The sequence below is a fragment of the Gallus gallus genome, chromosome 3 (assembly GCF_016699485.2).
Source record: "Gallus gallus isolate bGalGal1 chromosome 3, bGalGal1.mat.broiler.GRCg7b, whole genome shotgun sequence".
Lineage (NCBI taxonomy): Eukaryota > Metazoa > Chordata > Aves > Galliformes > Phasianidae > Gallus > Gallus gallus.
Genome location: NC_052534.1, coordinates 16,822,782 through 16,838,175, shown reverse-complemented (window position 1 = coordinate 16,838,175; position 15,394 = coordinate 16,822,782). Strand labels below are relative to the sequence as shown.

General features: G+C 53.0%; 1 protein-coding gene and 1 long non-coding RNA gene across 3 annotated transcripts; one reads left to right on the top strand and one right to left on the bottom strand.

Moving 5' to 3' along the window:
• Positions 1-496: 496 nt before the first annotated feature.
• On the top strand, positions 497-6,500 carry H3F3C (H3 histone, family 3C). 2 transcript variants are annotated; one of them, XM_015283737.4, is made up of 4 exons: positions 497-535; positions 1,716-1,870; positions 2,701-2,854; positions 5,850-6,500. In XM_015283737.4, the coding sequence occupies exons 2-4, from the start codon at positions 1,743-1,745 to the stop codon at positions 5,976-5,978; spliced, it is 411 nt and encodes a 136-aa protein (XP_015139223.2). In that variant the 5' UTR covers positions 497-535; positions 1,716-1,742; the 3' UTR covers positions 5,979-6,500.
• On the bottom strand, positions 6,025-14,332 carry LOC124417875. Its single transcript, XR_006938960.1, has 2 exons — positions 13,322-14,332; positions 6,025-13,163 (listed from the first exon to the last, which is right to left on the bottom strand). It is a non-coding gene; the product is annotated as an uncharacterized LOC124417875 (long non-coding RNA).
• Between the last annotated feature and the right edge of the window lie 1,062 nt (positions 14,333-15,394).

Genomic DNA, 15,394 nt, shown 5'->3' with positions numbered 1-15,394 from the left:
CCGCACGTTCGCGAAGGGCAGCGCCGCGAGCTCGGGGCCGGACCCCCGAGGCGGTACGGCCGCTTCCCGCCCGCGTCCGCGCAGCTCCGCGAGCGGCGGGCCGGGCGGGCTCAGCCGCCCCCCAGCCTCCTCTTTCCCCCTCGCCCTCCGCCGTGCGACCCGCGGCGAGGCCCCGCGCGCCGCGAGGGGCCGTTGCGCGGCCGTTACGCGCCCGGCGGAGGCGGGAATCCCCCGCGGCGCGCGGCGTGCCTTTTGTGTTTGTACACACGGCGCCGAGGGAGGGGGCGGGGCCTCGGCCGGGGCGGGGCCTTCCCTCCATTGTGCCCCATTGGCCGGCGGGCGGGGCGGGGGCGCGGCCCGGCGGCGGCCCGGCCCACCCCGGTCAGCCATCTTTCAATTGTGCTCGCAGCCGCCGCCGCCGCCAGCAGCAGCCGCCGCAGCTCCGGCTCCTCCTCGCGCCCGCCCTCGGCCCGCCCTCCTTCCTCCCTCCCTCCCTCCCTCCCGCACGGCAGCCGCGCTCGCCCAGGCGGACGGGGTAAGTGTGGCGCCGCGCCCCGCGCCCCCCCGCCGCCGCCCCGCCGCCCCCCGGCCCTCCCCACAAACTTTTGGTGCCCCGCGGCCCGCTCCCCGCCGCCGCTGCCCCGCGCCGCCCTCCCCTCCCCTCCCCGCGTCGCCGCTCGCTCCGCCGGAACCCCCGCTCCGCGCGGCCGCCGCTCCCCGCTCGGCCCCGCTCCGGACCCCCCCCCCTCCCCCCTCCTTCTCCCCTTTCGGCGGCCTCCCCCGGCCCTCGGCGGCTCCCCGGGCCCCGCGTCCCCCCGCATCGGGGCCCGGGGAGCGGCGGCGGAGCGCGGCCGGGGCCGCCCGGGACCTCCCGGCCGCCGCCGCCTTCCCCGCTCCCCGCGGTTGTTGCTCAGCTTCACCATCTTGTCTCTTTTCTCTGGTCACCGACCATATTTTTTTTCCCCCCTATCGCATAAAAAACAATCGGGAGGCAGAGAAACGCGCTCCGGGAACGGCCCCAACGCGCCGCAATTTGGGGGTTTTCGAGCGCAAACTTTTCCGCCGCCCCCCCTCCAGCGGCACCCGCGCGGCTCGGAGCCGTCGGCGGGGTTCTGCGCCTCGTTTTTGGCCACGGATCCCTTCCTGCTCGGCGCGGGGCTGCGCTCGGCTGTTTCCATCTTGTGCTGCGGCCGACGCCGGAGTTCGCCCGCGAGAGGCGCCGCGGAGCGGGGCGCAGCCGGGAGGCGCTCCCGCACGGAGCGAGGGGGGGCCCGGCCGCTGCCCCCCGAAAGTTGCCCTCTCCCTTCGCCCTCGTCCCGGCCCTTCCCCTGCCCTTCGGGCGCCGCGGACGCCCGTCGGCCGTTCGCTCGGCGGGGCTGCGGGGCGGGAGGGATAGAGGGGCGCGAGCCGGCTCGGGGAGGGGTGGGGGGGGAAAGGGGGAGGCCGGAGCCGGCCGGGGGCGTCCCCCCGCACCGCACCGCGGCCCCCCACCGCTCCCGACGGCTGGGGGGGGCCGCGGGCCCCGCCGCTTCCTGGAGGGGCGGGGGGAGGAGCGCGGGGGCGCTCTGGGGTTAACGGCTCCGCTGGGCGGAGCGGGCCGGCGGCGCGGCTCCCCCCGCACCCCGCGAGCGGGTGGGGCGGCGGGGCAGGGCAGGGACGGGAGGGGGGGCAGCGCGCCCCGGCCGCGGGGTGAGGCGGGCGGCTTGTCGCGGCAGGTGTAAGGCAGCGACGTCGGCAGCAGCATGGCCCGTACCAAGCAGACCGCCCGCAAGTCCACCGGCGGCAAGGCGCCCCGCAAGCAGCTGGCCACCAAGGCGGCCCGCAAGAGCGCGCCCTCTACTGGCGGGGTGAAGAAGCCGCACCGCTACCGGTACGCAGCGCCCCCCGGCGGCACCGCGCCGCCCGGCTGCGGAAAGGGGGGGCGGGGGGCGGGCCGGGGCGGCGGGGAAAGTTCGGCGTGGGGGAGCGGGGCCGGGCGGGACGGAGCGGCCGCGGAAATCACCGTTAGCGGGAGAACGGCGTGCTGCCGGGCCGCGGCGGCGCCGAGCTGAGCGCCGGGAAATAACGCCGCTCCTAACGCGGGCCGCGCGATACAGCCGATACGTTTTGTTATTCCTGGCAATTCGGACGCGGCGTGAAGTCAGCAGGCGGGAAGAGCCGCGGCCCTGCCGTGTGCGGGCCCGGCAGGCTGGCTGTGAGGAGGGTGGCTCCGGGGTCGTTGCACCAACTAACCGACGGCGCTGCGCTGAGCGCCCGTGCGTACCGCGGAACTGTGCCCGGCGCCACAGGCGCTGTGATCCGGACCCCTGGCGGCCCGGTGCTGTCCTGTGCTCGGGAGGGGAGGGGTGATGCTGGGACGGTGGGAGTGCACACAGGTGAGCAGTGAGTAACAGGGAAAGGGAAACAGATTGCTGCTGCTGGGGTGCTTCTACCGAAAGCAACGCATTGACAGAGCACTGGAACAGGCTGCCTAGAGAAGCTGTGGGGTCTCCTTCCATAGAGATACTCAAAACCCACCTGGACACTCACCTGTGTGCCCTGCTGTAGCAGAGGGTTGACAAGATGATCTCCGGAGGTCCCTTCCAACCCCTGAAATTGCATGTTTTGGGTGTTTAGTTCAGGTTAGGTCACGAGCCCCGTTTGAAATTCCAGTTTGGATACTAATTCTCTTTTCCTTCTTATTATCATGTCTTCTTAAAGGCCTGGTACTGTGGCCCTCCGTGAAATCAGGCGCTATCAGAAGTCAACCGAACTTTTGATCCGCAAGCTTCCCTTCCAGCGTCTGGTGCGTGAAATTGCTCAGGACTTCAAAACAGATCTGCGCTTCCAGAGCGCTGCTATCGGTGCTTTGCAGGTGAGTGGTACCGGGAGCAGCACCTCGCCTGGATGGCACTTAACAGCTCCCTCAAGAACCTGTACTAAAGCATGCACCCGTCTGCTTTCCCAGAGATCTGCGAGATCACTGGGGGAGGTTTCCAAAAACATGGTAATGGTGAGGACACAGCTGCTCCTATTGTGAGTGCTGCAGGAAGGGGGCTCCCACCCTAACTCAGAGGTGGAAGGCAGGGCAGGGCTCGGCCCCCCGGTCCTGTTGGGCAGTTGGTTTTTATGGTCAGCTCCAGCTGCGTTGTGCTGTGCTGGGCACAGCCTCTGCTGGCAGGGCTCCAACATGGAGGATGCACCCCAATGTACATCCTTTGTTTACAGTTGCCCTGATGTTTGGCACCTGGTCTGCAGGTGCCACAGCTAAAATGATGCAGTGACAGGTCAGCACCTCCCTATAACAGCTGTCAACATATCTCATTTAACTGGCCATCACACCCTTTCACCCAGCAAAAGAATAGCACAGTTAATAAAGCACTGTAGATGAATCTATCTACTCTACACTCAAAACATGAACAGAAGTTTTACCTTTGGAAGAATGGAAAGCGTTGTCATGCAGAACTCCTTCCAGTCTGTCCAAATGAACGTCTTGATGTCCTGAATTCAGGTTAAAGAAAAACAGCTTGTTGAGCCACATCTAAAAGTGGTTGATGAAATGGCTATTTGTGTAAAATGGTTTATACCAAGTACAAATTTTTTTGTGTTAGTTAAGTAACTTGGAATACATTGAGGGTGAAGCATTGATTACTCCTCCTGAGCCAAATTCCTGGCAGTCTAACTGAGCCTACTATAAGCTACCTGGAACTTGATATTCTCGTTCAGTTAGTTCTACTGAGGTTCCTTTTGCTCTGTCTCCTCTGGAAACAGATGGACTCCAGCTGTGTGGTTGTGCCTCCCAAACTGCCCAGAAGTTTAGTCTTGTTAGGTCTCCTCCAAGGCTTTGTTCTTATGAAAATGAAAGAATTTTCTCAGGATAGAAGTATATTCCTGATTCCAAAACCTAGTTATAGTTGCAGAATGCTCTTTTCTGTAGAGTAGCTCTCTTTCTGATTATTGGCTTCCATGTGATAAGGGCCAAAGTGTGCACCATGAGGTCCCATATACTTGAGCATGTGCTTAGCTTCAAAAGGTGACTGTGTGCATTTCTAAGGTTGCAGCTTCTGCTCCATGTTCTGATTTCACTCTTGGCTGTGAATATGGTCATTCTTCAGCCCTGAGGTTTATTGGTGTGTGTTTGTGTTGTGTTGTTTTAAACTGGAATTGCTTACTAACATTTAGACCATAGTTGATGCATCTTCCGAATGCTGCCTTGAATGTTCCTGGTTGTGCATTAAGCAGTTGTTGGTATAGAAGTTGTTTGTGGAATATTCATAGTGCTTCCTACTTGCTTATTTCAGAAAAAGAAAAACAACCCCAACCTTAACCATTTCAGTACCATATTATTTGTGTATGGCTCATTTGGTGAAGTTTCTTAACTTCTCATGCAGTGGATTAGCAAAACTATGTTGGTATAACATGGAATATCAAGTAGCTTAATACTACAGTCCTCATCTGCAGGAAATATTTTTCTTTTTTCTAATTAAACATTGTATGTAACTTAGTTCACATAAGCTGTTGCTTTGCATGTATTCTGAGAGGGTGGATCTCAGCCTCCTTTCTGGAAGTTAACACCATCGTTTCTGCTTCCTCACCCTGTGTGCCAGGTTGTGTTGGCATGTTTCTTAGGAGGTTGTTAGATGCTGGAATTCTGAATCAACCTGAGAACATGTAAACAGTTACCATTGCTTTGCTAGGCTTAATTAGCAGCAAGCTTAATGTGAGCCAGGAGAATAATTAGGTCTCTCTGAGCATCTGTCTAACCCCAGATCCTGCCTGCAGTGGCACAGTAACAGGGACAGGATTGTGGTTTTCTTAGGACAGGACTTTTCCTTTCCATTCCTAAGGTGCTGGCCCTGGGATTTGCAAGCGTGGGAGTCCTCTGCATTAGCAGGGCTGCACCCTCCATGCCCCAAACAGGTGGATGATGCTTAAAGAGCGTAACGGCAGAAAGACCCAACACAGTAGAAAGATGTTCTAAAGGAAAGGAAAAAATTGCTTACCTGTGTGTGAAGATCTGGGTTCACAGAGAAAATTCCCCAAGGGAGGGATCTCCAGAAAGAGATCCTTTCCCAGTGGCAGTCAGCCCTTAAATGAGGTTCAAGAGAGGTGGAGCCAGGCTCCTCCCCAGCGTGAATTGCCTTCACCTGTAATCTCAGGGCTGATTGGGTCTTGTCTTCAGGTGTTAATCAGTGGTTTAGGCTGTGACTCAACAGTTCCCATACACGGGGGAAGAGACTGTAGGAAGAGGAGGGCTGTCTAATGGTGATTTTCAGGCTACTGTCCTGCTTTTAGCGATGGAAGGAGTTTCTGAGTTTAAAGTGTTGTCCCCTGACATCTAATAATTCTCCATACAGTTTTTTGTTAGTTCATGACTTAAGAATTAAGCAACCTTCTTGGTAGCCGCACATCCTGTAGCGAGGAGCCGTGTGCCTTAACTGCCTCTTATGAAAGAACGCCTACTCTTTTCCCTAGCAACAGCCAATGGCACCTGGTGCTCAGCAGCTCTTACTCTGGAAGAGCAGACGAGTAACTCAAACGGTGTAACCCAGCCTTTGAAAAGAGAAGTTCCTAAACAAACTCACCTTTTGATAAGATGCCCCCTTATCTCGTGAGAGTGCTGTCACAACGTTTATTCAGTCGTGTTCCAGAGGATGTCCTCACCAAACGGCATTAATACACAGCTTTGCCGTAGAGTGTTATTTGATGTGAAAACAGTGGCTTTTTTTCCTTTGACAATCTCAACCTTTAGATGTATTATAATAGAGATAGAAGCTCAATCTTAACACCGTGTTATGTTGTACTTGGAATTCTCCTTTTCCCCATTCTCGGAGAGTGAAAGTGTTCTTTACTCTTTTCTTCTATACTAGGAGGCAAGTGAAGCCTACTTGGTTGGCCTGTTTGAAGATACCAACCTGTGTGCTATCCATGCCAAACGTGTCACAATCATGCCAAAAGATATCCAGCTAGCACGCCGCATTCGTGGGGAGCGTGCCTAAACTTCACCTTGGTGGGTTTGTCATTCTCGAAGCAAAATCTTCTTCCTGTTATTGGTAGTAATGAACGTTAGATATTTTTTCCATGGGGTTGAAAGGTACCTAAGTATATGGTTGCAAATGGAAAAATAGGGGTCAGAATTGGGTATTGGCAAGTTTTTTTTCCATTTTCATTTGTGTGTGGATTTTTAATAGAAACGAGGGGACAAAACGTTAATGCGGTCACAAACAAGTCTGGGTGAACAAGTTTCAACAATTCAACTTTATAAAAAAAAAAAGAAAAAAAAAGTATAAATAAGCCTGTCAAATTTTTCTGGACAATGCCAGCATTTGGATTTTTTTAAACGAGTAAATTTCTTACCAATGGCAACTAAATGGTGTTTGTAGCATTTTTATCATACAGTAGTTTCCATCCATTCACTCTACTTTTCTAACTGAGTTGTCCTACATGCAAGTACATGTTTTTAATGTTGTCTGTCTTCTGTGCTGTTCCTGTAAGTTTGCTATTAAAATACATTAAATGATGCCTGGTTTTAGTCTTGATTCTTAAACGCTACCTTTGGGTTATATTTGATTAAAAAATTCTTCTCCTGTATCTGGGTGCATCTTTTCCCTTCCCTTTTTCTCTTCCATCTGTGGCCTAAGTACTTCCAGGTGCTTTAGGGAACAAACGAGGGTTACTACCTTGGCTGAAGTACTGTAATATGTCAGGGGTTTTTTCAGAGCTTAAAATCTGTCTGCAAGCTTGCTGTGTATACTGCTGGGTAGAGTCTGGAGCTGAAACGGGCTCCCTAACTTAGTAATAGAGCTAAGGAAAAGCAAGCTTTGTTGCTGTTCAGATCTCTCTCTTATTTGCGTTGATGGTGAGTTTGGAACCTTCCCTGTTCTTCATGGTTCACCACACAGCGCAGTCGGTGTGAGTTGTGTTTCGTTTGCTTTTATTAAAGCTTTCTACACTCCATCCTGTGGTTCCTTGGTGTGCAGGTATTGGCTTCTTGGTTGGCTACCTCCTGTTTCACTGACATCCTCCAGCACGTTTGAGCCCACACGCCATTAGTGCCTACTGTACACTCTAATGAGAAAGACACTTTGCTAACCATGGAATGTCCCACGCTGGAAGGGAACCACAGGGATTGCTGAGTGCAGCTCCTGGCTCTGCTCAGGACCACCCAAAATTAAAACCATAATGGTGTTTTTTTGTTGTTTTTCTTGATAGTTTCAGTACTTGCCAGAAGCAGTACTTAGGCAGGAACGTGCGTACATTTGAAACTTAACTTTTTAATACGCCTCACTTCAATCACCGATGAAAGTTGCTGTGAATAAATTTACACCTGAGGTCACATTCTGTTAAAATGTGGCTTTCATTTTTCCCCTGAAACTTTATGGATTCGGATGAGCAGTCTGAAAGTGAGTTTCGTGGTGTGTTGCGTGGTGTCTCTTATAGAGGGTGAGCTGCACAGAAGAAAACAACACAACCGTGCTAACACGTAACAACACACCTCCATGCTGAGACTCCCTACAAAGCTTGTTAGCTGCTGACTTCTCAAGAAATTCGGAGTGAGCTCTAAGCACACGGGTGAGGTTGTCTGAAGATTTCCGAAGAGGATTAATAGAGAAGTATTCTCTGCTTTGGTATCTTGAACAGAGCCCAGAATTGCAGAATAAATCACATTATTCATAACTTGCTGTCTGCCAGGGTTGTGCTGCGTAAAGTCTGTTTTAATGGAGTAGTTTGTCACATAGAGAACTAATGCTAGACAAAATGCGATCACACGCTTCTGATGCCAAGCAGCTCATAGCCATGAAGTAAAAACAAAGGACAACTTCCCTGGGAGCATCCAGAAGGGCACATAAAAAGGTGAGTAACTGAGGTTTAACTTATCTGGGACTTCTATCAAGTTGATAACGGCCCTGCTGAACTTGATACAAATGCCTCTGAATGTAGCACGTCTGCAGCTGTTATCTACCGGTGTTGTCCTTCACTTCAGAACTGCTTCATGCATCTCCTGTTTCTAGATTAGAGAAACAAATCTAGAAATTCCAGTATGCAAATGAAATACTCACTTCCTCCTTTGGAAAGAGAGAGTCGGGACGAGGAATACAACGACAGTGCGGGTAAAGTCATCAAGGCAGAGGAATTCATAAGGGAAAAGACCGAAGGATCAGGAATTACACAGGCGACGGCACTTAAGCATGCAGTGCTACAGCTCAGGTGTAGGCACTGCTACTTGGGAGCATTCAGTGAGGGTACTGGAGGTGCCACGTGCGCGTGCCTGCTGAGACCAGATGTGCTGTCTTGGTTTTATTCCTGTAGAATCTTTGGCTGTTGCATTTCTGGCCCTCGTTTGTCTTTTCAAGTTTGATGAATTGTCATTCTTACTGGACTTTTTTCCACTGTGTCACAGAAGAAATTATTTAAGCTCCGGCTCTCTCAGTGCCCTGCCATGAGTGCACCGCCTCATCTCTCATGTGTCCAAAGAGTCTCTCTTATTTTGGATGGATCTCCTGCTTGCTGCTGGTTAGGTGGGGTTTGTGGAGGAAGGATGGTATGAAAGGTGACTTTGCCTTTTTGTTTAAATTAGTTTAGTTACTTTGGATTATAACTTCCCGCTAGTGAAATTTATTACAGCACATTTTGAAGCTGTGCCTGGGTACTGTTGGCATAACTCAACCGGAGGTAACGCTTCCCTTGCCAGGCCTGGGAGTCTCTCAAAGACAGGCTCTGCGATAAGGAGGCAAACAAAGGTGGGGTTAATGCAAGAGCTGCTGGAGGAGATAGAAGACGACCTTCTGTTGTTCTTTTTTTGTTGTGTAATAGCAGATATGGCTTAGAAAAATGACCTGCTGAATTTAAAGCCAGTGATGCTTTTAGATGCTTCCACTTGTGATGCAGAGCTGAGCTGGGCTCCTGCAGCCCTTTATCCTGTCTTACGGCAGCCATTAGGTGATGCGGCTGTCTGGGGACCAGACTCATTAACGTCTGCTCTAGGACACGTTGTAGTGCCTGCTTGAAATTAGCACTGGCATCTGGTTTGGAAGGATCCAAAGTGCATTTTTCCTGTCAGAATGTGTGCTTACAGACTCCTGCACGTTGAACTTTTGGAGTGCATTGTTTTTCTGGAGTGTGACAATTTGTCACGCGGGTGGTCTCAGGACACACAGTCGTGCCCTTCAGCTTCAATGGGTTCTTTTTTAGCGTGACTGAAACCAACCTGATCCCCTCTCACTCCAACCTACACTGGCTAGAGATTTGGCAAGCTTGATTACTTGTGAATTTTCCTTCACACCTACTGAAGATGGTGAGTAGAACAAATCTGAGAGACACAGTGCACATGTGAGAAGTCTTGGGCTTCCCTGCTGCCTGGGCCTCAATGAGCAGTGCAGCTTTAAACTAAAAGAGGGGAGATGGAGGTGAGATATGAGGAGGAAATTCTTTACTCAGAGAGCGGTGAGGCCCTGGCACAGCTGCCCAGAGAAGCTGTGGTGCCCCATCCCTGGAGATGCTCCAGGCCAGGTTGGATGGAGCCCCGGGCAGCTGAGCTGCCCACGGCTGGATGGGCTTTGAGATCCCTTCCAACCCAAACCATTCTGTGATGTTATGATCTGTGTGATAGGAAGGCTGCCAGGCTGACGCAGGGCTGTGTGAGTGCCACTGGGGGAGGAGCAGAGCCCTGGATAAAGGAAGGAGCCCCCAGCTGGTTGCGCCCCAGGACCAGCTCCTGCTGAGGAGCTGCATCTGGAGGCTGGGTGGCTTCCAGCAGTCCCTGCCAGCTAACGCAGGGCTGGGAGAGCTGCCAGGCACAGGCACGTGCAGCCCTGAGACCTCGGGCCTTGGCTCAGCCACAAAGCAGGTATGGAGCAGTGCAGGGCTGGTGCAGGACTACCATTGCTCCTTTACTGGGGAACCTGAAAACGAGCAGTAGGCTTTTTTCTTGGTTGAGGGACTTGCTTGCTTTCAGAGAACTGGGGGTGTGTTTTTATTTTGGTTCCACCTCCTGCCCCCACAACAAAGGAATCCTTCCTGTTTTCCATCCCTGGCAGACGAAATGCTTTAAATTGACAGCTCCTTGTGCTTGTTGTGGAGTTACAGGGCTGGCTCTGATATCACAGCCAACTGGGGAAGGCAGGGGAGGGGTTCTGCCTGGTGTCAGCTTGAGGCCTACCATGCACTGCATCCTGCTAGAGGAGGGCGCATCTGTTCAGGAATCTGATCTCATTTCTGCCCTACAGATTCCCCCACTAAATGGACCATTTGCTTTCATGGCAGTAATTGCTTTGAATGCTGTGGAAGAAGCAGCCAAAGCCACAGACGGTATTGAACCTCGCTACTGTTTGTTCAGTAAGTTAATAAACGCTAACAGAGGAGCCTTGAAGTTCACAGCAGTGAAGTAAGCTATTTGCAAGCCAGTGTTTGGTGGCAAGTGTGACACCCAGCATCACAGACCGGGGTCATGGCTGGTGGAGCATGAAGAGCAGCCCCCCCTGCCTTTCCCTATCTTCTGCTCTCCCTCTTCTGGGAGCTGTGTCCTAATGATGCCCTCTTTGTCACTTTCTTTCATTAGATGCCAGCCCCTTGTCATGCTGGGATCCCAGCCAGTGCTTTGCAAGCTCCTTAGGGTTGAGATGCCTCAAACTCTGCAAAGGTGGGGCTTGGCAAAGAGCAACTGCAGGTGCCCAACTTCAGCAGTCTCCCTGCTCATTCTGGCATCAGGCACTTTTTCCCTCTGTCTCCACATCCCTGCCCAGTGCAAGTGAGAGGAAGGCAGTGCTGTGAGTTAAAGGGTACTGCTGTCCTACCACTACCTGCATCAGCCACCTCTGCCGTTGATTTAATAGCAGTTTGTTGGTTCTGAGGTGCTGCTGCAGGTTGTGGAGGCTCTGCAGTACCCCAGGGTAGGTCCTGTAAGCAGCTGGAGTGCCAGCTGGTGGCAAGCTGCATCACCTCCAGGCCTTCCCTGCTCTCACCTAGAAGCAAGGTGACTGATCTCACCCCTGCGGGGTGCAGGCAGTAGGGGCAGGCTGTGCTGGGGCACCTTGGGGCAGATGAGGGAGTCCTTACTGGTGGAGTTCTATTTCCAGGAGTGGCACTGAGCTCCCTGATGCTTTCACTGTTAGTGTAGATGTCAGTAAAGATATAACTGCCTCACTGAACAGCTTCAAACAGCAGGAAGTGCACCCACCTTGCTTAAAAAGCAGCTGAGGAAATGTTTCTGGTTTGTTTGTTTGTTTTTTTTTTAAACCCAAATGGCACAGTGCTCTCCTGGCTGAGACCCATCCTTGCTGCTTCCTCCAGCCCTGCAGTGTGTGCAGTGCTGGGGGCAGCAGCCACGAGGGGTTTGTGGGGGGCAAACTGACCCCATGGGCTGAGAGTTTTGGCTCTACGTGGCACCAGCAAGCAGCTGGCCCTAATTGAAGCATAATTCCATGAAAAAAACATATTTTAACTACTGTTAATTAATTCTCATGGGAAATCAGCGTGCAGTGAAGCAGCTACCACCTATTTTTCTCCTATGGTTCTGTCACCCTCTGCTTCAGGAGGGCAGCTCACCAGGCTGCCCTGTGCTCTCCTCCCTCCCCCGTGCCTCCTGTGGCTGCAGCTGACCCGGGGCCATGCAGGACCCCGTCTCCCTCCTCCTCCCTGCTGCTGTTCTCCAGGGTAACACAGCACAGCTCAGAGGGGCACAAGCCCATTGGGCCCAACTTGGGCTCATCCTGCTCCTGCACATGGGCACTGTGAGTACACCAGGAGTTCCTAGGCACTAAGCAAGAGCTAATTAATGTGTAAATGTGGCCTCATTAACAGGGAAGGCTATAAATACCACTGTACCTGGCTGTGCACTGTACTGAGGTGGCTCGCTCCTCTTGGTGTGAAGCAGAACTGGTTTTCTATATTTCTCAGCCCTGGTCTCAGGGGTCATCCTTCCTCTGCACCAGGTTCATTGCTTCAAAGCCCAACCCAGCACAGTTGGTTCCAGCAGCCTCTCTCCTGTTCCGATCCACGCTGCTTCAAGCAGTGCAACAACCATGGAGGCAGACGGCAGGGGATCCCTCACGCTCCCTCTCCCTGCATCTTTAATAACCAGGCATCTCAGCCATAACACCACCACATTTCACAGTTGGGCTCCCTTCCCCTCTTTGTCAGCTGCTGGGAACAGCAGGGCAGGCTAGGGGCACAGAGCAGAGGTCAGTGGGGTCCCAAATAGTTGTCTGAAAGGCTGAGGTGCCTTTTGGCCACCAAAGGCCCCAGCACCAGGAGCAGGGGGGCCTTGGGTCATGATTCCCCTCTGCTTTCCTCTCAGCTGTGCGTGGCCAGGTGCCTTGGAGGTGGTGTGGGATCTATAGAATCATAGAATGGCCTGGGTTGAAAAGGACCACAATGATCACCGAGTTTCAACCCCCCTGCTATGCGCAGGACCACCAACCAGCAGACCAGGCTGCCCAGAGCCACATCCAGCCCGGCCTTGAATGCCTCCAATACAGGCTGTGCGAGACCTCTAACAAGATATAACCATATCGCATTCCTGACACCAGGGTGCTTCCAAAACTCTTTGGACCCAACTAAAGCATTAACCATTATTGCCTTACGGCTTATTCACATGTTGGTGCAGTGCAGTGAGACCTCCCATCCAGCCCTGCCTGGGACCTGGCGGTGACAAGACCTGAGGAGGGCAGAGGAGGTGGCTGTCCTGTGGGAGCCCGGAAAACTGCCCCGGCTTCCCCTGCGGAAAGCGGCTCTGGGGACGCAGCAGAAAGGCTTTGTCTCCATTTCCTATTGTTTTTCCTGCTCGCCACGGCCAGGCTGCTGGTGGCTCTGGGGGTCCCAGCACAGCCCTTGCTCCAAGGGACATCCCCCACTGCCCTCTGCCCCTCCAGCAGAGAGGAGCAGTGCAGGTTTGGGGCAGGACAGAGCCGCCTCCTTCTCCTGCCTGCTGTGAGGATGTGGCTGTGGAATAATGGAGGTAGCAGGGAGCAGCTGCCAGAAGTCTGGCTGCTGCTGACAACACTGTGGCTTTTCCTGCCATTTCCTTTGTTTGGGATTCAACAGCCAATTAAAAAAAAAGAAAAAAGACTTACAATAACTTTCAGGCCCTGCTGGTGCTCCAGCAATCCCCGTGCAAAGGCACAACAGAAAGCCGTGGTGGAGGTATTCCCATGATGACCGCCCTGCTCCTACTCACCCTGATGTGCCTACAAAACACCACACAGTGGTGAGGAAATAAGTAAATGAAGGAGGGACCTCCAGCGGCAGCAGTCACTCCTGAGCACTCGAGCCCTTGGGGGAAGAATGTCCTGTGACCAAACCATCCCTCATAGTGGTGCTTTGTAGGCACAGAATGCTGCCTTACCTGAACTCCATGCAGGTTTCCTCCTTGGCACCCAATGCCAGCTCCATGGCTGGCAGGCCCACTGCTCTCATGGTGCCTCAGGCCTCTGCGGTGGGAAGGCCACTTCCCTGCGGTGGGAAGGCAGAACCAAGGGCAGACACTCATCCCCTCCGCCTTTCCTCAAGGCAGGCTGCTGGCTCTGAAGCTGTAAGTCCCAAATCCTGATTCTTTAACCACAGCCCCATCTAATGGTACAAACGACAGCTGCTCTGCTTGAAGTGCTGGTGACAGAACTGGAGGACTTGTGTGACTCACCAGAGGGCGATGCAGCCGTCCAGAGGGCCCTCAATAGGCTGAGTGGACAAGAACCTCAGGGAGTTCAAGAAGGGCAAAGCACTGCATCTGCAGAACCGCTGGGGCCATCCAGCTGGAAAGCAGCTCTGCAGGAAAGAGTCTGGGGTTCCTGGTGAACACTGAGTTGAATACGAGTCAGCAACATGCGTTTGCTGCTAAGGCTGACGGTTGGTCAAGCAAGACTTGCCCTTGGTGAATTCATGTTACGCCTATGATTTTCTTTTCCATCATGTGCTGGGAAATGGTTTCATCACCTTCCCAGGGATCAAGATGAGGCTGACCTGCCTGTTCATCCCCAGGTCATCTTTCTTGGCCTTCCTGAAGATGGGAAGGACATCTGCCTCCCTTCAGACTTTGGGCACTTCTCCTAGTTGCCACAGTGGACCAAAGATTACAGAGTAGCCTTGCAATGACATCTGCTGGCTCCCTCAGCACTTGTGGATGCATCCCATCAGAGCCCACGGGCATATGGAAGTCCAGTTCAGTATTCCTTGACATGATCATCCTCCACTAAAGGTCCATCTTCCTGGCTCCAGCCTTTCAGCTCAGTCCTGGGATTCCTGAAGGCCGGTCTTGGGGAGGCACAGAAGGCATTCAGTACTTCAGCCTTTCCACCGTCATATGTAAGCAGGTCTCCTCCGCCCCTCAGGAGCTGGCCCCCACTTTCCCTAGCCTTCCTTTGAGCCCTGGGATAGCTATGCTTTGCAAAGGCCAGTGGCATTGAAGTACTTCCCACTCTGCTCTTCCCTTCATCACACTTGAACTGGACCCACATCCCTGTGCACATGAAGCAAGCTGAACCTTAACACTTCTTTTTCCTTTAGAAGGGAAAAATCTGTTCTCTGCAAACCAGAACCAAACTGTAAAAGGGCTTTAAAAGAGTCATGCAAACCTCTGCTAGTTGTTTTGCACTTGCTTTGCAATCTTGTTGGAATATCCTCAAGCAGGACACAAATAACTTCCAGGTGTGTTATAGGCTGCTTCAGAGGCACACTGCTAAGCACAGTCTAGAAATCAGATCCAAGGTTATGAGTGTTTGACCCCTCTGCTGTAATGTGCACCTGCACAGCAAAGAGCAGAGAAGCCTTGAGTGTCTTGTGTTAGTGCATGAGTTTGTTCATCTTGCAGCTCATGTCCCTCTTTCCCACTAAATGAAAGGAGGGTAGGGGGCAGCACAGACACTGCAGGATGGGTAAAGGCCAGGAACAGAACACGTCACAAAGAACAAGTGGCACCTTTTCCCTTCATTCCTTGTGATTCCCTTTCTCCTCAGACACCCAATCAGAGCTTTGCACACACAGTATCACTAATCCAAGTGTTCTCATGTACTTCTTCAAGCCAGGTACCGCTGAAAGGCTGTCAGTGTGCAACCAGAAGGTAGGTGAGGGAAGGTTTGGGATAAAGTTTCATGCTCTGCCTTAATCTTCCAGTACGCAGTGCTAGATGCAGCAGGTAGTTAGTTGCTTTTTAAGCAACAGATCCATAAGTACAAAACTCACGCTCGACACTGCCACATCAGCACAGGCAGGCTGCCCCCAGGGGACTTTTTTCAACTCCCCCCTGTACTCCTTTCCCTGCAAATGCACTAATGAAAGGCATGGCAGGATTGGCTGCCAGAAGAGTGACAGCATCACTCAAGTCAGAAAGCAGCCTCTGCATTGCCGGTCTAGATGCTTACACCTGCACAGAGCTGTTAGTCTGGAAAAGAGCACCCAGAACGTGGATGAAGGGTGGCTGCTT